The sequence below is a fragment of the Pteronotus mesoamericanus genome, unplaced genomic scaffold, assembly GCF_021234165.1.
Source record: "Pteronotus mesoamericanus isolate MK-2021 breed Mesoamerican mustached bat unplaced genomic scaffold, CSHL_Meso_final scaffold_21, whole genome shotgun sequence".
NCBI classification, from domain to species: domain Eukaryota; kingdom Metazoa; phylum Chordata; class Mammalia; order Chiroptera; family Mormoopidae; genus Pteronotus; species Pteronotus mesoamericanus.
Window position 1 is genome coordinate 9610979 of NW_026555310.1, and position 25988 is coordinate 9636966.

General features: G+C 33.4%; 1 protein-coding gene across 1 annotated transcript in view; it reads left to right on the forward strand.

Moving 5' to 3' along the window:
* The window catches only part of ADAMTS20 (ADAM metallopeptidase with thrombospondin type 1 motif 20), a 163588-nt gene that overhangs the window by 59259 nt on the left and 78341 nt on the right, over positions 1-25988 (forward strand). Inside the window, exons 5-16 of the mRNA XM_054591215.1 lie at positions 914-997; positions 1515-1639; positions 3612-3652; positions 8120-8225; positions 10015-10161; positions 11034-11175; positions 12577-12681; positions 19203-19348; positions 20528-20709; positions 20816-20952; positions 22977-23094; positions 25464-25559. Coding sequence (XP_054447190.1) covers positions 914-997; positions 1515-1639; positions 3612-3652; positions 8120-8225; positions 10015-10161; positions 11034-11175; positions 12577-12681; positions 19203-19348; positions 20528-20709; positions 20816-20952; positions 22977-23094; positions 25464-25559 — 1429 coding nt within the window. The remainder of the gene's footprint in view (positions 1-913; positions 998-1514; positions 1640-3611; positions 3653-8119; positions 8226-10014; positions 10162-11033; positions 11176-12576; positions 12682-19202; positions 19349-20527; positions 20710-20815; positions 20953-22976; positions 23095-25463; positions 25560-25988) is intronic.

Genomic DNA, 25988 nt, shown 5'->3' on the forward strand with positions numbered 1-25988 from the left:
ATCCAGGTTTTAGAAGCCAAGTTATTGCATAGGTAGTCCAGGTCCATAGAATTATGTCACTAAAGGAGAGCAAGTCAGAGGCATTGGCCATGGAAGCTACTCCTACTGCAGTTATAACTTCCATGATAGCTACAAGAGGGTATGAATTAGTGAACTGGATAGCATCTTAACTATGAGTCACAAACTGAGCCCTTGCAGAGTGCCTGATAGACTGCATTCTCCAATTTTGGAGAATTAAGAACCAGGTTGTGACCCGTAACCTCTTCTGTGGCTTTATATGATTCTGGATGAATAGATCTCCGGTAATGCTAAACATTAAAAATTGTAAAGCATACTCAGAATTGGAAATATGCAATGATGGCAGAAGAGATCAGGTAAAACTACCAGAAAAGAATGGGTGAAACTATTTATTTATTATGTGGTATTGTGGGCACATAAATTGTGAATTGTGACACAGAAGTGAATTTCTTGCTGAATCATCCAGAACAGAATTTTCCAAACTCTGATGCATGTTCAAATCTTATTAAAATGCAGACTTTTGACTGACTAGTCCAGAGTAGGGCCTGAGATTTTGTGTTTCTAATCACTCTGTGATATGGATGCTCCTGATTATGGACAAATCTCAGTAGTAAGGGTTAGGATACTGGTTCTTAAAGTTGGCTTCACATTGGAATCACTAAAAAATAATTTCTGAGGAATTTTAAAAGATATTGATGACTGAATCTCAACCCTAGAGATTCTAACTTAATTGGTAAAGGATGTGGCCTGAGCCTCAGGATTTGTGAAAAGCTCCCTAGGAGATTCCAATCTGCAACTAAGTTGGAGAATTGATGCTCTTGGACTGGTTTCAATTTACTTTTGAAAAGAAATATTCATTTTAGACATCTAATCCTACATTCTTTTACCCTTGCAGGTTGCAGCAATCTACAAGGACTCAAGTATTGGAAATCTTATAAACATAGTAATTGTAAAATTAATTGTAATTCATAATGAACAGGTAAAAAAAGTTCTAAAATTAGTAATCTTAGTTGTAGTAGGCTCCTAGCATGAATATATAGCTACTTATTATAAATTAGATATTTTAAATAATAAAAATTTGTTTTAAAAAACTTGATTCTTTTTCTCTTGTGATAGAAATAAAATGAAATAACAGCAGAGGAAGTAACAAATGTTAATAAACAACTTAAAAATGTAAGCTTAAAAACATCCAGGCATTCATTTTATAAACCTTTGGTTGAAAGATTTAAAATAAGGTAATTTTTAGAAGGTTGTTTTTTGATCCTAAGTACTGGATGGTCATATTGAGAAGGTCTATATAGATTCTGTTTTGAACACAATGTTGAAAGTATTGCTAAAAAAAGTTTGACACGCGATGGAGAGATAATACCAGTTCATTTGCTTATTAAAATGCTATTTGATAAATTGCATGGACCCTGACAAGCTCTGAGGGAAAAGACACCATGAATATTATGCATGATACTGAATTGCTTTTATTTTTTTGTTTTTCCGCACAGGAAGGACCAGTCGTCAGTTTTAATGCAGCTACCACGTTACGCAACTTTTGTTTGTGGCAACAAACTCAGAATGTTCTTGATGATACTCACCCTTCCCACCATGATACTGCCGTTCTTATCACTAGGTACAGTTTAGAAATATAGCACTTCTAACTGTAATTACTTGCCCTGTCTCTTCTTCATGATCCCTGATACTTCTTGTTGCCTTAATTCTTTATTAATATTAAACAGCAGTTCTATGAGAACTTGTATTACAAAAGGTATTAATGAATGAAAAAGCATTCTTTTATTCTTTCAGACCAGTACACTAGTCGATTCCTAGGAAATCAGTAGTGTTAGGTTGTTTAGTTATGGTGTAACCTAGACAAAATAATTACCTTACTATATTAGTGGCAGAATAAGAGAATTAGGAAAATACTTAGAAATTAATTTAGGAAACTGAGAACAGGTTTGTTAATTTCCCCACTTGATCTTTGAGTCACTTAGAAGGGCTTTTAAATTTACTTGATTGTCCAATAAAAGTGGTCCTTCTACTTAAAAAAATTTATCTTTTTCTTATTTTCTTGTTTTGAAGCTTAGTTACTAGGCTGCTTTTGCTAGGGTTTTTCTCAAGCTTATTTAACTATTTGAAAAACAGCTTCTGCTATTACAAAATGATTATCCATTTTACAAGCACCAGTATACATTGTTAATTCACACCTTTATTTCAGCCATTTTGAAGCTAGCAGCATACTTAAATTCTAGGTTTGTTGGGTATTTTTTGTTGGTGGTTTGATGAAAGGAAATAAATCTCACTTGATGGTCGGACTTGGTGAAATCTCAGCTTCATAGAACCCTGAAATGAAAACTTTTAGTCCATATGTAACTGGAGACATATAGTCCATGTGCTTTGAGTCTTTGCAAAACTAAAGCAGAATTGACTTAATTTTATACATAGTATTTTATTATCAATGTGCATGGTTCTGCCCTGGACTGTAGTTGGAGGTCAAGCAACAAAGACAATAGATAATAGCTTAAAGACAGGAGAGAGAAAGGGACTGTAAGAGGAGACTGTAAGGAAAGAGACAAGGGAACTGTCAAGTTAAATGGCTAAAGACTAAGAAAGAAAGAAACAAAAACTGAGAACATCTGAGAATAGTTAAAGCATCTCAGTTCTCAGGTGTTACCAAAGAGAATCTCAGTTTTGGTAACACCTGAGAACATCATTATTTTACAGCAGAGAATAATCAGTGAGGCTTGTAATGACATTCAGACATTAAGAAAATAGTAAACTATATAAGCGGAACCTAACCAACAATGCAAAGAAGCAAGGCAAATATGACCAGCAACACTGAAAGGAAAAGAAATCAACAGAGACAAGAGGGAAGCGGGGGGCAGGGAAAGGGAAGGGAAGGGGAAAGTCAAGGAACATATAGCAAGGACTCATGGACAAAACCAAAGGGGAAGAGCTGAGGGAGGGAAGGTGGGAGGGGGCAAGGGAAAGAGGGGGGGGAAAGCAGAGACAAATGTATTTAAAAAGTAAATAAATTAATTAAAAAAAAAATAAAAAAAATAAAATACGCTAAAAATTTAAATTTATAATTTTTTTTTACTCAGAATGACATTAATTGTTTTGGACAAAAAGGTTTTTTGTTTTTTGTTTTTGTTTTTGTTTTTGTTTTTACCTGTAACATTTTGTTAAAAATGAAGAGTTTCAGAATAGAGTTAAATGTAGCTTTTCCAAAAAACACCAAAAACTACAGTGTAAATGTCTCCTCATTAAAATAAACTTTCATTTTGTGAAAAAAAAAAAAAAAAAAGAAAATAGTAAACTATATGATATATACTGTATAAGTAAAGGCAGATAGGTGAAAAATACACTTTGAAAGCTTTTCATTGAACTTGGATAAGCATCATCTATTTACAGCAATCATTTTTATATATCACCCATTGCTTACTGATATGTACAGCTGTATGTTTAAACTTATCGAGAGCTTATTAAGAACTGGATTTCAGAAGTCAGTTTGTGGCAATAGTTAAAGCTTCTGGATCCTTGTTTTGGCTTGTTGCAAAAATATTTTCTGAAAATGCTTCAAAATAAATTTTTTTTTTTTAAAGGGAAGACATTTGTGGAGCTAGAGAGAAATGTGACACATTAGGTAAGTTATTTTATAAATTAAATATAGCCTACATAATTACTTACTGAATTATTTAAGATGATGTTTAGATTATTTTATTTTTTATTTTGATAAGTTGTCTTGATTAATGATTATAGTTGTCACTATTATTTGATTCTGCTTCTATAAATTTTAAAGTATAATATGTGTCAGTTACTAAATATCAATTGCTGTGTGAAGCTTGACATATTTTAAGGTGTTTTAATTTATAATACAAAATTGACTCATATAATTAATGCTTAATAACCTATATGCAAATTTAAAGCAAAGTAATAAAATGAATAGCCATGAATGCATCACCAGGTTTAAGAGCTAGAATTTTATTGATACCGTTACATGGCTTGTGTTAAGTCCTAATCTGTCCCCTTGCATTTCTCCAAGAGGGAGCCAGTACAGTGAATTTTTTATGTACCAGATCTTTCCATTTTTTGAAAAAGTTTTATTACGTATGTATGTGTTCCTAAAATAAACCGTTTGGTTTTGCTTCTCTGTGAGCTTCGTAGTTGCAGTTCATGTATTTTCACTGCTGAATAATAATACTTTATCCAGGGTTCACATACCCTATATCCCATCAGTGGTTATTTGGGCTGATTCCAACTGTGTTCTGTTGTGAACTTTAAAAGCTGGGGTATAGTCTTATGGTTAGAATTGCTATGTCAGTAAATGTGCTAATGTTCAATGTTAAAAGTTTTACCAAATGATTTTCTAAAGTGGTTGTACCAATTTGCATCTTTATAAAGAGTGCATCAACATTCCTTTGATAATTTCCTATCTTCAGATTACTCATTTTTGCCAATCTGAATGTAATATATTTTATTGCAGTAACACTGTTTAGTTCTGTGATTACTAATAAATTCGAACTGGATAATTGTCTATCACTTTTATCCTTTTAAAAGGCCAATTATTGGCTTTTTATCTGTTGTTTTTACTTCATTAATTTCTGCTCTATTTCTTTTAATTTACTCCTGTTTAATTTGTAGTGTAAATTGTCTGCTTAGCTGATTAACATTCAGAGTATCTTCTAAATTTTTTTAAAATTTAAGACTATCAATTTACTTCAATGTATTATGTTTTTGTGTCCCACAAATTTTGATAGTTATTTTTTATGTCATTCCAAATTATAAAAAATTCTAAGTAGATGTAAATTCTACCATGGTTTCTTTGACTTATTTAGAAAAACATTTAAAAATTTCTTATTATTGAATTCTAGTTTAATTTTAGTGTAGTTGGAGGACATGCTCTATATGATACCTATTCATTGAAATTGTTTGCTATTACCTTTATGGTCTATTATGTAGTCAATTAAAAAATGCCCTATGTATTTTTAAAATAAAGAATGTATATTCTTTAACTATGGTACACAGAGTTTTGTTTTTTAAATCAAACTTGCTCATTGTGTTGTTCAAATCAGCTATATATTTACTAATTTTTTGCTTATTAGGTCACTGACTTGAAACATAAGTATATATCTGTTAACTGTCTTCATAGAGTATTACAATTCTTCAGGCTAATGTTTTTAATACATATTAAGTTTGAATTGAACCTTTTACAATTGTGTAGTGACTATTTATACCTAATAATGCCTTTTTAAATAAAGTCCATATAGTTATATATTTAAAATATTATATCTGACAATAATGTACCTATCCCAACTTTTTCTGCAGTATTTGTTGGATATATATTTTCCTTCAAGTTTCCAACACCCTTATACTTTAGGTGTTTTACTTGAAAACAACATATATTTGGATATTTAAAATAACATTTATAATTTGTTTAACTGTCAAGATTAGTCCATTTACACTAATTGTAATTATTGTTATATATTGACTTAAATATACCATTTTGGTTTTGCTTTGTGTTTATCCCATTTTGTACTGTGCTTCTCTTCCCTGTCTTCACTTCTTTGAACTTTAATTATGTTTTTAACTTAGTTTTCCTATTCTACTATTTTCTATGTGGATTGAAAATTGTATAAACTATTTTATTATTTTTGAGGCGACTCTGGCTTTTTATTAGCATATTCAATGTTATCTAAAGCTTTCTCCTAAACAGATTATCTTAGATTACCTAAACTTGGTTCACCTTCCATCTGCCTTGCATGATATTGTCTATTTTCTACCATTTTGTAAACTATGTGTATTAAAGGTAATGTTTTATATTTAATATTTGATAAGATTTGTGCCCATTTTTACAAAATTTTCATAGTTTCTTCTTATGTCTTAAACCTTGATTCTGAGGTCATTTTGTTGCCCTTTTGACTTTTGCTATTGAGAAATTGTAGTCTGTTCAACTGTAGATGTTTGGTGATCAGTTTTTTATTCTGGCTGCATATAAGATCCTCTCTTTATTTTGGATAGAAAGCAGTTTTATTAAAATTATATCAATATAGATGTCTTATTTGTTCTGCTTGGGATATGTTGTGACCCCTATAGCCATTGATTAATATCTTCAACTTTAAAAAATTCCCATCCTCATCTATTTTTAAAAATCATTTGTCCTTACATTCCATCTGTTCTCTCATGGCACCCCAATTACATTTGTATGAGGTCTTTTCATTATGTTTTCCATGCTTTCACTTTCTTCCCTCATGTTTCATCCAAGCAGCTCTAACATGCATTTTATTATTTCTCTTTGGCTGCTTCTAATTTGATATTTCAACCATCCCCTGAATTTTCCATTTCAAGATATCTTTCCTTTTAATAGATCCTGATTAGTTCTTCTTCAAAATCTGTATTCATTTTGTTTACATTCTTTCTATATTTGCTCATATTTGTAATTGCCTTTCATGTTTACTCAAACATTTCACTTGGAGTTTTATAACCATCTCTGACAGTTCTCCGTATCTTAAATCGTTGAAGGCCAAATATGTGGTTTCTGCTTTCTCCTGTGTTGACTTGTTTGTGTGTTTGGCTATCTTTGATTATGAGCTCATATTTACTTAATAGTAATCCATGAGATTAGGAGTGAACTGCTTAAAAAGAATGTACTTCTTTCAGAGAGGATTTTCTGTTTTTATTTTGTTTTGTTTTTGCTGTTATCCAAAGGGTGTAAACCAGGGTCCCTGACTTAATGTGGAAAATCAGCATCAGACCCTGTATCTTGCAGCTTTCTCTAGCAAGCCCTTAGCACTGGATCATATTGCTTTAGTCAGTATTTGCCTTCAGAGTGTCTTCTTTCTTTAACTATTCATTGCTTACCCTTTAGGATTTATATCAAGTGTTAATGTGTGTGGGTGTGCATGCATGTTGGATGAGAGAGGGGCTCAGAAAGAATATGTGTGTTAGATTTTGGAGGTTGGGACTTGATCATTCTTGTAAAACATGTGAGGTCAGTATTCATTAAAAAGTAATTTTTATTAATGGTCTAATTTCTTTATATTAAGAGGACCCTTTAGAAACTAATCTACAAATGTGGAAATAGACACCTGCTGCTCTTCATTATTGCAACAGACCCCATTCTCTTCCTGCAAACTATTCTTTGGCTTTGTTATATATATATTTTATCAGTTAATCATTTAACAAGAATCCATCGAATATATTTCTTACATTAACTATGCCCCGTTGATACATCTTTATACTAAAAGTTAAGTATGAATATGTCTGCCACATCTTACTATTTTTAATTGATTTAATGCTGGACATTCTGGAATGTTCATGTGGAAGTGGGTGGTCTCCTAGTCCCATTAATTTTTTTGTAGTTTTCAGCCACTCCAGTGTACATAAATCATAATGACATTTAGGAACATAAATGATAAAAATGAAAGTGTTTTTAGTATTCTTTGTTGAGTCAAGGGTAATGATAATAATGATAGCTGAAATAGTTTCAAAATTAAGTGCTTGTAATAATTCTTGTCACAAGCCTGTAACATACACAGGGTGGGTCAAAGGTAGATTTACAGTTGTAAGTGAAACACAGAGTTTATTCTTGTATTTATTATGTTTTATTGTATCTTCCATATGAACAACTGTAAACCTACTTTTTCCCCTATCTTATATTTATTCATTTAATTATTGTGACAACTGAATAATTACATGCTGCCTGAAAACTTTAAAAATTAAAGAAATTCGTAGACTATAGGGACCCATGCTTTTTCTTACTAGTTATTCTATTACCAATTTTATTCATTGCTTTTCTTATAATCGACACTAATGTGGTCTAAAAATGTATCCTTTCTGCAACAAATATCCTTTTCTTTTTTTATAAAAATTGTTTGCTCACCTCATATTTTGGATTATTTCTTTAGTAAAGGAAACCAAAATTTGTTAAAAAGATTTCAGCTGCAAACAAATCATTGTTTTTTTCTTTACCTTATAAAACGTTCATGTACTATTAACAGCCAACTTTGCATTCATTTCTAAGTAGTGATGCCAATGGTGAATGCTTTAAAATTTAATTCTTTATGATTTGGTATTTCCCCTTTTGATGAAATACAAATGTGAAATTTTTCAGGTTTAGCAGAATTAGGTACCTTGTGTGATCCTTTACGAAGCTGCTCTATTAGTGAAGAAAATGGACTCAGCGCTGCCTTTACCATAGCCCACGAGCTTGGGCACGTGTAAGTACCTTCTGCCACCTCAGTACATGTCTTCTATTCATTCTACTTAATGTGCCTAAAATTCCATCTTCCATTGAATAATTAGCACCTTTATGTCTTAAAAAATATTTTTTAGTGTAATTTTTATCTCTGAAATGCTAACTCGGGCTCTTTTGTGATTTATGTTAGGTCAGACAGGCTGCACAGATCAACAGCCTAAACAAAGAACTAGAACTTGGGAATTCTTTTATTTCATTTACTGTATTGGATTACATGACAAGCACTTCTGGCCTCTATCCCTTGTTATCCTATACATGACCAGGTACTGTCCTCTACCATCTTATGGGAGGGCCTACAGGGGCTCCTGCTTATGGGCAACTCCCAAAAATATTTGTAATACCAAGTCATTTCTTGCTCTTATAGCTCAGAGCCTCAGCAGAGAATGTGGTATATGGGAATTCCTTAATAATGAAAAGATTTATAAATTTTTTTCCTCCCAGATCCATAGCTGTTTTTTGTTTTTGTTGTTTTTTTTTTTTTAAAAATGTGGGATTCATTTATTTGTTCCTATATTATTAAAAATTCTACTAAGGGACTATAAGAATGGAGGTCGCGATTTCCAGTGTTACCTTGAGAGCTCCCTTGGAAAGCTCTATACAAACTCATCCTGTGCAGAATGATTCTGACACACCCCCAGAACTCCTGGGATTTCTTGGTTAATGGCTAATAAGGAACTGAGGCTTGAGTTGCCTCTTAGTTTAACTGCATTTATTTTTCCTGGTCATGCTTTGGCATAATTAGAGTGTTCTGCTGGGACAACTCCAAGTGGAGATCATTTTTATTAGATGAGTGCCTCTTCAATTCCCACTTAGGATGGTTATGTCTCATGAGCATTGGCAAGATGCACACTCATATTTTTAAATTGTTTCTTGAAGTGAGGGTATGGGATCAGGAGTGTAACTGAGGGCCGTAGACACATTGCAGTGACATCTGAAAAGCACCATTTGCTGGTTTAGAAGAATGTTCTTGCAGAGTGCACCATCTTAGACATTAATTTTCTTTCTGAGAAACTTTTTAGGTGTCTTTAGAATATGGGTAAGTAGTTGAATTAAAAGACTGACTTAAGTACAAATTTCAGCCTGCAAAGTAGTTTCAACATTCCCTTTAACTGCGAGTTTGTACTTGGGCCCTCAGAAGGATGCATAGGACCTGTTGCTAATCAGCTAATTATTTAATATTACTCTTGTTGTGAAGATTTGGTTGCTTTTTAGGAATGTTTTCATTACTCCAGTCTATTTCTCATCACTTATTGATTATAGACCAGAAACTTAGACTGTTTCATATAAGATATGTAGACATTATAGAATGACATGGAATTAGTAATTGAACAAGTCCTTTTGATACTGTACTAATAATCAGTGGTATGGAATTTAGCATGGTGTTGCCTTTACCTAATCTTTCCACATCTCTAAGATATGCATGTTGAAAACTGCCAGTATTTTTATGTGAATGCTTTGTTCATATTGTGATGAGGTAAGTGAGAATTAAAATATTTTGATTGTTTAGAGTCAGATACTGTATTAACAGACTTCTAATGATCGAAATTATAATTTAGTGTTTCTCAGAGATTATGTGCTTCTTAATATAAAGATAACCTAATTATAGAATACTTTATGGAGAGATCAACAGTACAAGTTTGGATGTAACCAGACTTATCTGAATTTTATATTATAATACAAATTCAAGAGATTGTTACTAATATTGTATACATATATTAGTATTCTTTTTTAAGTGTCTGTTTTATTTTTAGATTTAATGTTCCACATGATGATAGTTTTAAATGTAAGGAAACTGGAATTAAACATCAATATCATGTGATGGCTCCAACTTTAAATTACCATACAAGTCCCTGGACATGGTCAAAATGTAGTCAGAAATATATCACTGAATTCCTGGAGTAAGTCTGATTTTATGCGATTTTAGTTCAATTACTGAACATTTATTAGGTTATAAAATTTGAAATTTGTATGTTCTTTCAAGGGGGTTCAATTTCTGTTTAATTTTTCATTGTTTAATTCTGAGCTTACATTCTCTGTACAAATGGTTGTTCAAAACCATGGAAAGTTGTTTGCATTTTACTCCTAAAAATTTTTTTATGTGTTGCAATTCAGACCTAGCATTTCCCCTGCCATTTACCACTTTTAAATGTATTGTGTACTCTAATAGTTTGCGAGGCAGATATTATCACTCTCAATATACAGATGAGGAGACTTAGGGCTCAGGGCGATTAAATGACCTGTCAACACTCATGCATCCTGGGAAGTGGTGCAACCATAAACGAAGTCCCGAAGTTGCCATTCCTGACTTTGTGTCATAGTCCTTTCTTGAAAAACCGCTTTGAGGTGGAGACGGCATAATACTTTTTGAAATTCCTTTGTTTTGTTGCTGTTTAGAACTATAAATGTACTTCCTCAAATGATTTGAAAACTTTTTTACATTTTGACTTTTAGATATAAGGCATTACTATTGGATAGCCAAGTAGACCAAAAGTATAATATGGTCAACATATGAATGTTTCATAAGTTATATTCTGATGGATTTTAAAAAATTGTACCTTCAAGACAGTAGTAGGATTCAAATAAGAACAAACATAAGTTTTTTGTAAACAGTGAGGGTTTCTTACTGACTTTGATTTGAGCTGGGTTTTAAATTATGAAAAATATTGATATTCTGTTTGGAAGTACAGAACTACAGAAAATGTGATAAAGAATCTTATACAGACATGCACCTATATATGTCACAATATTTTATTTTTCATCACTGGTACAGTACTGGTCATGGGGATTGCCTCCTTGACAAACCAAATGGAAGAATCTATGATCTGTCTTTACAACTTCCTGGATTAATGTATGATGTAAACAAGCAGTGTGAACTTATGTTTGGTCCTGGATCCCAAGTGTGTCCCTATTTGGTAAGAAAAATTTTCTCCTTTTGTTTGAGAACTACGATAAAGTTGTAGTTAAAATATATTTAAAAATATATATTCTCTTAAACAGGAGGTAAACTAAATATATCTTAAAAGTTTTTAAATGTTAGAAAAATTTGGTGTTTGTCAGAAAGAGGTTAAAACAATGGCAAAGTATGTCAGGTATTATGTTAGGTATTTAAAAAAATATCTTTGTTAACTCACAAAATCCTACAAAGTATTCCCACTTAGAAATAAAGCCATGGAGATTTTTAAAATTAAAGGGGTTTAAATGTTTACTTTCAAATAATATTATTTTGGGGATTGGGGAGAAAATTATGTGAGACTTTTTCATATTTTGATAATGAGTTGTATTAAAGGACCCAGGTATGTAATAGACTACATTTTAATCTACATAGATTTGAATGAAGACAAATCAAATTTGGGGCCTGTTATTTAGTGTTCATTAAACTATTTGTAAGTTATTTTTAGAATTTTTTATAGGTTTGGTAGTGCTGAGAATCATTGGACCAGAAATACATCCTTATTTATTCATTTAACTAAAGATGTTCCCAGTGTTCAGTTAAGGATCTGCCACATAATAGGTGCCATAGAATAAATTCTTGTGGAATGAATGAATGAAAGTTACTTCACAGTGAGTGCAGGGACATACAAAGCATACTCCAATAGTGAATATTGTTCCTAATGTCTTAAATTCATAGTTACAAAATTTAATAAGCCTTTAAGCACCCACTATGGAGGGTGTAAAGTTTACTTTATTTTTTTACATGAAAGATACATTTCTTTCCCTTTCCTACCTGAGTTGGACACTAAATAAACTTTGATTTTAAATTCAGAAAAAGTAAAGAATTACCTTGGGGACAGCTCCAGTGAGCCTCCATAGATTTGTTTCTTGTGAAAACTTCAGAACCCTTTGTTCAAAAGTTGAATGTCGGCATTATATTCACAAAATAGGAAACCAGTATACATTATACAGTATTTCTATGCACATTATTCATACATTCCACCATTGGATCAAAGGGGGCTTTTGGAAACTCCTTGTGAATAACATTTAACAACAAAAAGTCCTTTAGAAAAATGTATTGCAAAGAGAGAAAAATGTCTCACATAATTTTGAATACTTACACTCCAATTCTTCTCTCCCATTGTTGTTCAATCTATGATGAAAATCTAAAAGTTTTAAAAAAACTAACTACTGTTATTTTATGTATTTAGAGGAAAATCAATGGCTACAACTTAGTAAAGATATTTTGTTGATTATTTCCAGCTCTGACCATGAAGCCAGGAACTGTGTAAGATCAGTTTATGACCTGCATTATGTTGAATTGATCTGGCGGTTGTGGCATTACTTTTCCTCTTGCTCCCCTGCCCTTTGTTACTCTGCAGAAACAATGCAGACGTCTCTGGTGCACAAGTGCAGAAGGAGTTCACAAGGGCTGTCGTACTCAGCACATGCCCCTGGCAGACGGAACAAACTGTGGTCCTGGGATGGTAGGTTTTCTCCAAGGGTGAGTCTTGTGTCAAGAGATTATCCAGGGATGTGGTGCTCTGCCTTTCAGTGCTCTTCATCATTTGCTGTCGACTTCTGCTCGTTGATTTAATGTTATTGCCATGTTTTGTTCTTTTTTAATGTACTGTGGTGTCTAGTAAATTAGAATAACTTTACCTTTTTTTCAAGATCTAGCAAATGAATATTAAATTTACATATAGTTATCATAAAGTAATTACATGTTTGTGTAGTTATTCATGTTTGTTATAGTTTTGTTAATTAAAATGAGCATAGACATAAAGGTCCTAATATTTCAGCAAATTCCCGAATTCAAAGATGTTATTACCATTTCATACATTTTTCTCCCATAAAATTCAGTTAAGTATAACAAAAAGTTTTAAGTGTCTCCTTTGGATCTTATTAGTTCTAAAAATATTAAAGTACATATTAAATCCCTACAATAAACTGCCTACCATACTACATCTTTACCATTCTAACATCATTCATGAATTTATGTAAATCTGCCAACATGATGTCGAGTGATAGGGCTCACTGCGATAAAGGTTCGTGCTGTATGTGAGGACGCAATCAGATTGTACTTGGTGCTCTAGGGTGAAGTCAAGTTATTTTGGCCATGGTAGCAAATACTGTCTGTACTGAATAAATTTTAATCTGTTAGCCTCCTCTGAGCTACCCCAGTGCAAAGGGAACACTGCTTAGCAACGGGTTGGCTCGTGCTGCCCAAGTTCACGTTAGGCAAAAGTCAAAACTTTAAGTTCAGTTCACTAGCTGAACTTGTGTCTTGACCACCTTCTGTGTCATTGAAATGTTTGTACCAGCTACTGACCTTTTCTTGCAACACTTTTCCTTCAAAAGGTATGTGTTTTTTCACTCACATCACAAATGAATTACTAAAGTTTTATCTGGAGCTTCAGCAATTTTTGCAGTTGCTGAAGTACTCATTAAATCAAAAATCTAGTGAAATTCTTCAATTTATAGATTTAAACTGGAACTGAATTTTAAAATTTGAACTTTAAGATTTCTATTTGGAAAGTAAGAATTAGTAAAAAGATTATTTTTCTCAATTCTTGTGACTAGTATTAGTAATTGTGTTTTTGGGGGGGAGGTGGGGGTGGCATTTGTGAGCGTTACTGATGATCTGAGGGTAAGCAGAGAAAAAGACCTCTCGGCAGTTTGAACACTTGGCTTTTGATATTAGAAGATTTGCTTCAAGATGTTCACCTGATTCAAATATAGGATTGGGCCTGAGTTTCTTAGCAAATTTTAAAGTTACTCTATACCATGGACATTCAGGCTTGAATTCATGTGACTAAAATAATAACTGATAGATTGATAAACATTAAGAGGTACGCTGTGTATAACTAATTCATTGAGCAGCCTAAATCCAATTTGGGTGTAAACATTATTTTAAAAGATTTTTATTTTAGAGAGAAGAGAAGAGAGAGAAAGAAGAGGAGAGAAATATCAATGTGTGGCTGTCTCTCAAGTGCCCCTCCACAGGGAACCTGGCCTGCAACCCAGGCATGTGCCCTGACTGGGAATCAAACCAGGGACTCTTTGGTTCACAGGCTGGCAGTCAACCCACTAAGCCAGACCAGCCAGGGCAAGGCAGAAATATTTTTTTAAAATTGAGCTATATGAGTAAATGTACTTATCTTAAGTGTACAATTTGATAGGTTTTATTGAATGTAGATGCACACATAGCCAACATCTCTATCAAGAAAGTTCAGTCTTGGCTCTTTATTGACAATTTCTCTTCTCTCCAGAGACAGCTCCTGCCCATGTTTCTGTCTTTATAGATTAGTCTCTCTGTTCCTGATTTAATATAAAGGGAACTTTATAGTATACCCTTTTGGGAAGGGGAGGTAGGTCAAGCTTCTTTTGCTCAACATAATGTTTTTGAGTTTCATCCATATTGTTGTATGCATCGGTACTTCATTCCTTTGTGATGTGGTATAATTCAACTGTACAAGTGCACCATAATTTGTTTACCTAGTCTTTTGTTGATGGATATTTGGATCATTTCCAGTTTTGGGCTGTTATGAATTAAGCTGCAGTGTGCATCCTTCTACAGGTCCTCTTATGGGCATATGTTTGCATTTCTCTTGGGCAAATACCTAGAGTAGAATTTCTGGGTCATAGAGGAGGTGTGTGTTTAACTTCACAAGAGAGTGCCAAACAATTTTCCAAAATATGTGTATCATTTTAGACTCCCACTAAATATCTGAAAGTTCCAGTTTTCCTGCATTCCTTGCCAATTTTTGATATTGTGAGTGTTTTAACAGAATTTATTCTAGTGGCTGTAACACGGAGTTTCATCATGGGTTTAATTTACATTTCCCTGATTTTTACCAGTCTTAAGCATCTTTTCATGTGCTTATTAGCCATTTGAATATTTCCCCAATGACATGTTATAGTGGGCATGGATTTGTTAGAATTAGAGACATGGAAACCTACTTTAAAGCTCATGTAGATTGAAAACAGTGGTGGTGTTTGCGGTAATTGCAGGTGGACCAGGATAGATATAAATTCCCTTTTTTAATTAATTAAAAGTAGTGAGCTCTTATATTGCATTAGCATTAGCAATATCCAGTATTAAATGGCTCTTTTACTCAATGGTCAACAGTATAACATTTTAACTTTTTCATGCTCTGATTTCATACATATGTATACACACACACGAGTGCATGCAGGGATTATTGAAATATTTCTGGAAGATGCCAATAATATTTACATGCACATAGTACATTCCATTCTGTGAATTTGTTTTCACTCCTAATGTGGCTTTCTTATATTGAATGATTTGTTCTAATGGAAGGCCCAAACCATTTTTTTTTTCTTCTAATAAACTTGCCTGTGGGATTCATTCATTCAAAAAAGATTTATTAAGGGCCTGCTACTTAGGTCAACTCAAGAGATTGAGGGGGCAGGGTAGGAATTTGATCTGGGGTTTCTACATTTGAAATGTTTATTACACATTCAAGTGAAGATGAGGAAGCAGTTGTATATGTAGTATGTAGATCAGGAGAAAGATCTGGACTGTGAGTGATTATTGACAGAGAAAAATAAAGGGCCAGATTCTGAGCCTGGGGACATTTCAGTATTTACACAATGGAATACTATGCAGCAGTAAACAAGAAACTGTTAAATTTTGTGACAGCATGGATGGACCTGGAGAATATTATGCTAAGAAAAATAAAGCAGTCAGTGAAAGACAAATACCACATGATCTCATTTATATGTGGAATCTAATGAATATAATGAACTAATGAACAAAATAGAAACAAGCATAATTACATAGAACAGACTGACAGTGTCCAGAGGGGAATGAGGTGGGGCACTGGGTGAAAGATAGTGAAGGGATTAACCAAAGAACACTTACACGTGACCCATGGACATGGACAAGGACAACGATTGGGGGATTGACTTAGGGAGGGGAGAGTGTAAGGGTGAGTGGAGGTGGGGAAAGGAAGAAAAATAGGAAACAACTGTAATTGCATAAACAATAAAAAAGATAAAAAAAAGTTGGAAAGAAGAAACAGCAAAAGAAACTGTAAAAAAGTGTTAAACAAGAAAGAAAACCAAGAGTATGGAGCCCTGGAAATGAATAGAAAAATAATGCATCAAGAATTGTAGTGTCGGGGGACGGAGCGCGTCACGGGGAGCATGGCACTCCAGGATCTGAGGGTTACCATCCGGGCCCAGTTGAGATGGGATCAGGGACTCTGAATTCCGCAGAGCCTGTCCCAAGGCTGTCACCGATGGGGGGAAGAAACACAAGTTGTTGCAAACACTTCTCTGTCCAGAGAGGGGACAGGGACACTTCCCTCTTAGTTGAGAAGCCCCCTTAGCCCCTTTTTCCAGAGGCTTTTATTGAAAAGGTTATCAGTGGGGCCAGGTAACAGGAATGCACAGGTTATCTCATCACATCCATATGTTAATGTTCACAGAGAATGGGGGCTATTTTGAAGAAAACAAATGATAGGAACACACCAGTTTACATGGGTCTGAGAGGAGACTAGTAAACAAGAGAGATGACTAAACACAAGAGTGTAGTAAATACAAGAATGCCTAAAGGTATAGGGTGAGGGTCTGTGAATAATGTAAATTTCCTTCCCAGCGTGAGCTGGCTGTAGCTTCTGAGGGAAAAACAAAGCACACTTTAAAGAATTTACTTTTAGGCCTGATTTCCCTGGGAACCGCCAGATCTGATTTAGGACTGACTCTAGTATTGTTTCGAGCCTGAGCCAGGTGGGGAGAGGAAGCCGCCAAGGGATAAGGAGACTTCTTTCGGATAGAATGAGGACTCCAACCATGCCCAAGCTGAGCCAAGGTTTCAGGGTCTTTTTTGCCTTTTCTCCATGTCCCCCAATTTCTTGTCTGCTGCCCATACCGGCCAATATCTTTCTTAGGTTGTTATCTCTGCATGAGATAACTTAACCATCATGGATCACCAACCATTACAGGGCAAAGCAGAGAGGCAGGAGCTAATGCCCCTGCCAGGGGGAACAGATTATGTCTCCTCAGGAGCCTGTTTCTCCAAGGCCTCCCTGATTATTTCCAGCCTTGGGGCTCTCCAGCTTGTCGGTGGGATTTACAGTTCCTAAAACCAGACAGGGTGTTTCCCAACAAACAATAATAATTAGCTACGTCATGTATTTCTAAGTCAAGGAAAGCAGACCGAGAACTGGCCATTGACTGGCTATACATTGTGGAAGGCCACTGGAAACCTACACATGAGCAGACTCATGGAGGTTGGGTTATAAAAGCTTGGCTAGGGTGGGGTTATGAAAAAATAGGCAGAGGGAGTTAGACAATGAACATAAACAACACTTTCAAGGAAAAGTAAGATAGTAGTTGGGAGGAAAGTGAGATCTAAGAAAAGTTTTTGTTGAAGTGGGAGAAACAAGAGTATGCTTCAATGTCAATGAGAATATTCTAGTGGAGTATTTTCAAACTCTTTCTAGTAAAGGACCAGTCTTCTTTTTTACAATTTCTGATCATTTTTTGGTACCAAATGATAAAAATGATTGACTAGGAAAATAAAAGATGACATTCAAAATGTAAGACAGATGTTCCTCTGGGAAAAAAATGGCAGTTCCTCAAAGAATTAAAAGTAAAATTATCATAGGGTCCAACAATACCACTTCTGGGGCATGTATCCCAGAAAATTGAGTACAAGGTCTTGAAGAAATATTTACATACTCATGTTCACAGCAGCATTACTTACAGTAGCCAAGAGGTAAAGCAACCCGACTGTCCATCAACAGATGAATGAATAAACAAAATGTATATACATACAATAATATTTGATTTAACATGTTTTTTAAATTTAGTTTATGGGGGTGACATTGGTTAATAAGATTACGTAGGTCTCAAGTGTCCATTTCTGTGATACATCTGTATATTGTATTGTGTTCCTACCACCCAGATTGAGTCTTTTTAAAAGAAAGAAATTCTGGGGCATGCTACATGTGAGAACCTTGTAGACATTATACTAAGTGAACTAAGCTAATCATAAAGATAGATACAGTATGAGTTCAATTATATGAGATTTCTAGAGTAGTCAAATTCATAGAAACAAAAGAGAATGGTGGTTGCCAGAGACTGGGAGGAAGGGAGGATGAGGAATTATTATTTAATGGGAAGGTGAAGATTTCAGTTTGATAGATGGTTGCATAACATCAATGTATGTAATACCACTGAATTAGACACTTGAAAATGGTTTAAGATGGGAAACTTTATGTTAACAATGAAAATGAAAATTAAATATTAGCTAATTTCTAACTTATTAACTTTAATAAACATAAAATTACTCTGTAAACTCTTATAAGGTTTCTAAATGCTTACTAGGACAATGATGATGTAGGGGAGATGAGAGAATTGCTGAGTGATGTTTTGAGAAATGAGAAGGACTGAGATTAAGTGGATGGGTGGAGGGATTGACTTTGGCTAGGATCCTGGATTTCTCTCTATCCAAACAGGCAGAAAGGCTGAGTACTGAGATGCTGATGGGTGGGTAGAAAGGGTTGTGGGAGATTGCGGCAGATTCTTCTGTGAGCTTCCATTTTCTTGATGCAAGTAAGAAACACAGTGATTATTAAGACTTTTGGATGAAATACAGTAGAAAAGCTAAAAGAGTAAGAAAATGATGGATAAGCGCATAAAAACAAGCATGGATATATATATTGTATTAATCTAATATTTGCTTCTTTTGAAAAATATTTTTTATTAAGTTTTTTTGTGTGTATAGATCTTCCCTCCCCTAAAGAGACTAAATCTGAAAGGCAAAGGAAAATTTTTAATTCTTTTTGCATTCCATAGGTTTTCTTAGTTACTCAGTAGATACTCAGTAAATATTCATAACATGGTGTTAAATGTAATCACATCTGAGTTAACATTTTGCTTTAAATTGTATACGTTTTGTTCTATTGATCTTTATGCTGCTGTGGTGTTCTGATTAGATTTACATGAATCACTTCTTTCTGTGTTATTTTTATAGCATTGCCACCATGGGCTATGTGTAAACAAAGAAATGGAAACACGTCCTGTAGATGGTGAATGGGGACCATGGGGACCTTACAGTTCTTGTTCAAGAACATGTGGAGGTGGAATCAAAAGCACATCCAGGCTCTGTAATCGCCCCGAGTATGTCTTTTTTATGTCACTGTAAATTAAGATTATCTCAAGGCACCAGAAACTAAACATCAGTTTCACTCACTTCTAAACTGGAGGTCAGTCTGTAAGTTTCTGAGATTCAGAAAACTTCAGAACACTTTAAGTCATACTACTTTATATCTTGGTAGATTCAGACCTTAACAAAACTGAATAGATAAAAATAATCTCTAGAATCTGAGTTGAGACACAGCCATTTTTTCCCAATTTAGTGTGTATTTGAGACATTGCTCTAAATAATGACAGTAATATAATGGTATTTTTATAGTTATTGTGTTTCTGTTGAAAGCTACTTTCTCCTTTTAAGCATGTTTTGTCTCTCCTGGACAAAATATATAGTTTCATTACGTTTTCTTTTCGTAACTTGACAAGTCATATATTCTATCTTTGCTTCTTATATTATAGATGCAGCCATGTCTTTAGCATGAATAAATACTAAAGCATATCTCCCCTCGATATTATTAAAAGAAGTTAGAGATTCCATAACAATTATGAAATGTTTTTATTGTTATGTGATATATATTTTGGTAAGCAGTGTGACACATTTTACTTTGTCTATTGACAAAAATTTTAATGCAGAAATATGACATTCTGAATAAAATCTGAGTTCATTTGAATTTTAGAATAACTAAATTATGCTAGAAGTCTTTACGTTGAAAAATGCTGAGGAAAGAACTTTTATTTTCCAGCATAAATTGAAATAGAGATGGATAAATATAGATTGATGCCATGAAACTCTTTGAACTGAGTGATACGTAGGATATATATGACAAAGGCACACATTTCTTTTTTTATTTAATGTGGTATTATCTTTCTATGTTATCATCTTTGGCTCACTATGTCTTTTTTCCCCCCATAAAATGAACAAAACTTCTTTGAAGTTTTAATATAAATTCTCATTATAGTTCCTTATTAGTTAATCAAGTCATGAAGCAGATATCATTTCTGCCCTCCAGGCCACAGTATCCACTCAGATGGATGTTTTTAGTTTATTAGCCTTGCTAATTAGACTTGCTTGAAAACCATGCTACATATTTCTGTTATATACACAGTGTTAGTGGGACATCCTGGAAAGGAATGGAACAGTTTTGGAAGTAAATGGCAGAAAGAATATTGTACTGATGTGCTTTAAAATGTAATGAATTTGACTAGGCCAAGAAACGGAGGAAAGTACTGTGTGGGCCGCAGGATGAAATTTCGGTCATGTAATACTGATTCATGTCCAAAAGGCAAGCAAGACTTTCGTGAGAAGCAGTGCTCTGATTTTGATGGTAAACATTTCAACATCAATGGTCTTCCCCCTAATGTGAGATGGCTTCCAAAGTACAGTGGGAGTAAGTAATTAGAGTATTTTTGGTGTGAATCTTTTTTGAGACATACGAATGCACAATTCTATTATTGTTCACCGAAAATTTGACTTTTTTTTTTTTTTTTTTACAGTTGCCATAAAAGATCGCTGTAAACTCTATTGTCGGGTTGCTGGAACCACTAACTTCTACCAGTTGAAGGATAGGGTTGCTGATGGTACCCCATGTGGAACTGAAACTAATGACATCTGCGTTCAAGGGCTGTGTAGGGTAAGTAAACTTATTATATTTAAAGTGGCTTTCAGAAGACTGCTACTTCTATTATTTCACAGTACTTTCTTGTGGATTCCAATGTGGCAACCTTTGGTGATAGTCAATACTGTCTGTAGGAGTATCATTAGGAGACTTTGTTTACTAGGTGATTTTCTGCCATCGAGGATAACTTATGAAGCATTAAGGTAAGTCTGCCAATTTTGTTTTGGGTCTGGTACTCAAAATGAAGGCAATGGATGCGGTCTGCTTTCTGAAAAGATAACGATTAGGACACAAGAGTTGTAAAGGCCTTTTGATTCTTCAGATGGACCTTCTGTAGTGACTTTCACCTGCTCTGTGTTAAATGCAGTGATACCCTCCCTCTTTCCATCCTTTTCTCTTACTTCTTGGGCACATGTATCAAACATTACTAAATATCTACTAGATGGTTAGATAAAAGGATGGAACAGAGTACTAACCCCCAAGTAGGTCACAGAGCTGTGAGGGACATAGGCAGATAGACAATTATAATGCAGTGCTATTGAGTCATCTGCAAGGTCGTTTGGCATTATTGAGGAAGGAATGTCTTATTTATGGGGTGGTGGGTAGAAGCTTTGGAGAATGCTCATGGAGGGTGTGAGGACTTAGCTAACTATTGAGGATGAGAAAGTTTTGGAAAGGTGGGGAAGTAAGGGACCACAGTTTGAGGTAGGAGCTAGCTGGTGGTGGTTCTATGCACTTTTTTTCCTGAAGTCCTTGGAGATTCTTAGAAGGATTTGGAATTGAGCAAAAGACGTAATGTGATTTTCATGGTAGAATGTTCAGAATGTATTGGATTAGGAGAAGACTGGAGATAGGTGGGTGACTTAGCAGGATTGTAGGTGAGCAACTGAGACCCTGAATGAAAGCACGCACATTGCACAGGGTAATCTTAGAAATGGGTGATGAATTTGAAAACTAGGATAGTGAATGCTGTCTAAGGGATACAAGTGTAATTGTGTGAACTCATTCTTTTGGTTAAGTGGAACATAATAGGGACAAGTTCTCTCTATAATCAAACACTTAATACCAGTTACCCAGATGATAAAAGGCGTTGCACACAAAGTGCTAATGACATGTTGAAAGGAACGTTATAATAACTTACACAATGGGAATACCTTAAGTACTAGAAAAAGGGCACTCGGTGGCCTGAAAAACTTGTTTTATCTAAATTAACAGCAGAAAGTCATGTGAAATGGAAAAACATATAGATGTTACCTAAACATATAGATGCATAATACTTTCAGAAAATATCTGGTTGAAATTTTCATTTTGGAAATACTTGCCTTGTATATAAAAATTCATGAGGTTTATAAAATTTTCTTAGTTTTCTGATCACCAAATTTAGAATAGTCTAGAGAACTAAAAGTTATTGCAGAAGATACCATCTGCACTTGTTCTTTTCAATTCCTGAAACAAACCATTTACTTGTTTACTTTCACCTTTATGTATTATTCTTTTAATGAACACTTTATTCTGGATATTAATTTTGGAGAAATAAACTGTTTCAATTGTACTCAGTTTATTCCTAGACTTACAGTGTCATGAGTTAAAAAAAATCACAAAAGACATCTTTGTGGAGTTATTTTAATGTGTTACATAGTCATACTTTTTGTCCCTTTTGAACAACCTTTAAAGAGGGGCTTTCCAAGTGATGGATATAAGCCTCATTGTCAGTGTTTGTTAGAGTGTGGCTTCCTAGGTTTTACCTCCAAGGTTTTCATTCAGAAAATCTGGGACTCTGCCTTCTTAAGCACCACCCCATGTGATTTTGGTATAGGAGGTATGTGGATGACCCTCTGAAAACACTGCTTTTTCAACCATGTGAACAGATACGTCAAAATATTGATGTATAACAAGGTTAGTAGGTATGAAAAAATCCTGCTGTATCAAATCTTCTATTAATTGAAACAATATGTGTGAAAAGAACATTTAAAAATAAAGCTCCATGTTTATCATTAGTCATTTTTATAATATTAATTTTAATTTTTTGTATTTTGAAGCAAGCTGGCTGTGATCACGTGTTAAACTCCAAAGCCAGGAAAGACAAATGTGGAGTGTGTGGTGGGGATAATTCATCATGCAGGACAATGGCAGGGGTCTTCAACAGTGCTCACTATGGTAAGTTGTGTATTTGTTTCTAGTTTTCCCTTTTATTTGACATAATAATAGTGTATACAATGAAGGTATAATAGTAATGCTTGTTATTGTTTTGTCTACTCTATACCCTTAGTTAAAAATGATTGTTAAAGAAAAATTTCCTAAATATAAAAAAATTAAATCTTATACCAGATGTGTCCTTGAATTAATGAATTCACTGGCTCAAGGCAAATCGAATTTTTAAAATTTATTAGGTGCATTTATTGTAGTATATCCACTGCTATTTTATAGTGGTGTTTTAAATAGTCCCTACTATTACTAAGATGTGTTCTTACTGCTGTTCCCAAAATCTCTAATGTATATATTTATAATGTTTCCAGTAAGCTTGCTTTTAATTATTTTTTCATCATTGGAACAAATTTTTTTTGTATGATCTGGCCTATTGTGTTTCTTATTGATGATATATTGAAAAATGTTGACTGAAGGTGCAGGATAAAATCATTAACTTAAATGTGGATATAGAATTATTATTACATTTGCTTTTTAGGAAGTATTTGGATTACAGATGTAATTGATATTTGGTCATGATTTACTTTTTCTTCAAAATTGTTAGGATATATCAGGTATTTTCCATTCTAAAATTCTCTGAGAAACATTTTTTTCTTTTCATGGTAATAAAAGCATCCCTTTAAACCTTTCCTTGAAAAACAAAGCTGTATGTGTTACAGTTTTTGTGTTCAGTTTTAAATTATACTCAACTGTTTGAGCACAGTTGTTTGTTAGTATGAATTGCTTCAATTAAAGCAGTATAATTTTTTAAAACTTGCGTTTTTATTTATATTAAAAGCCTAGTACATGTCACACTATGATGATGCTTATGAATCTTAGTTACTAGGTGATTTGACTTATTTTGTTAGTTATTATGATTCATTATTCCACAGGAGCTATACATATTTGATACCTTTTTATAACTAATGACACACATTTATCAAAGTTGGATCTGTATTCACTGAAAAACATTTTTTTATTTTATGAAACCACACGCACCAAATTAGTATTATATATTTAACTTTACCAAGTTGTACAACAAATTAATCCGTTTGCAAAAGAAAAAAGATGTTAAATTCATTTGCAGGGTCTGAATAGCATTTATCACATCACTGCCCCCTGGTGGTAGCCTTCATCTTGTTCACTTTTGCCATGTCTAGGAATTGCTTTCTTGAAAAATGTAATAGAATGGATTAACAGGAAAGACAAATATTAAAGTCATAGGAATATTTTATAGGTAAAAAATCATGAATTAAAATTATTCTTGTACTGATAACCTACAACTATTTCCATATTGTGTATACAGAAACATCTGACCATTTATCACCTTATATTTTAATGTGATGCCTTAGAGAGATATAAATAAGGCTGCTCGAAAAACATGCAAGGTAATTTCATATTGGAGTTGCAAACTTAAGCTTTTTTAAACTTTGTTTTCTGAAATTCATTCCACATATATCAAAGTTAGTAGAAGAAATTCAATTCCTTTTCTTCCTGTATTAAATAGAAGGGAAAATCCTAAAGGAAAAGGAAAAACTTAGAATTAACATCACTAGAGCAAATGAGCATATTTGGACAACTATGTAACATAAGTATTTTTAGCATAGCAAAAACATTCCATTCTTTCTTAATATAAGTTTAATATAGTGTTTCTTCATCTTTTGAGCAGTACCAGTGTTGAATTTTCATAACATAGCAATATTATTTTCATTTCTCTCAAGTAAATTTTTTACTTTTTTCTTGACAATTTGTTAGTAGACTTAAAAAAATAATATAAAACTTTGGAGGTAGCTGTAGGGATTTCTGCTTACGCTAGAAACTAAAAGCTTAAGATAAATATGCTTCTCATTAACTCATATTATTTTGCTGTTTACTAAGTCTCTGTGTACACATAGAGCCATGACCAAATATTTTGATGTCTTCTGGATTTGTGAATAGCATTGGGATTCCTGTATTTTTTTTTTTATAAAAAAGCCAGTAAGAAATATAAAATGTAAAAGTAATAGTCAAATTAAAAAAGATATGGATTATTAAATATCTCAGGGACTAACATAGTTGTTTTATTGTTCTATATTCAGAATTTTAGAAATAAGAAAAATTAGGAAAAGTACTTTAAGAATTCCAAACTCTGTATGTTTCTAGATGACAAACACTTTTTCTCAATTCTTAGTAATTTGCATAAGGCATTGATTTAAAAAGAATAAGCACTGGTATCATTTATCAAAGCAAAAATGAAATTGTCTATACTATTGAAATGTTTCAGTCATTCAGTAGAAATAGCCTCTGGAGCATCTGTTTTTTTTTTTTTTGTGAAAGTTAACATGTATAAAATTATATTGCAGGTTATAATGTTGTTGTAAAGATTCCCGCAGGAGCAACAAACATTGATATTCTTCAGCACAGCTATTCTGGAAAACCAGAAGATGACAATTACCTTGGTAAACATTTCTAGTAAATAGTACCAATATGTGGTTTGTGTGTGATTTCATGGAGGTCTGCGGTTGATGTAAATTCTTGGAAGGCAAGAAAAGCCTCTTCAAAAAAACATGCAACTTCAGTTCATACTGAACTTGAGTCATCTGACTCCAGATACATGTTTTCTTCTGAGCTATATACTGTATCCTATTTGAAAAATATGGAACTAAATTCTGAAGAGTAAATTTGAATTTATTCTCATGAAAGTGTTTTAGATAACCAGAGGTTATATTCAGTTAAAGTTGCATGTGTATTTAGAATAAATCTTCTATCTTTTAATCTAAAATTAGAGATCTCTTTGGGGTTAGATGTTTTAAAGAATTTTCTTAAGTTTTTTACCATGTAGCAGAAGTATTTAAATAGTTTTTTTAAAAAGCTCTTTTTTTTTTTTT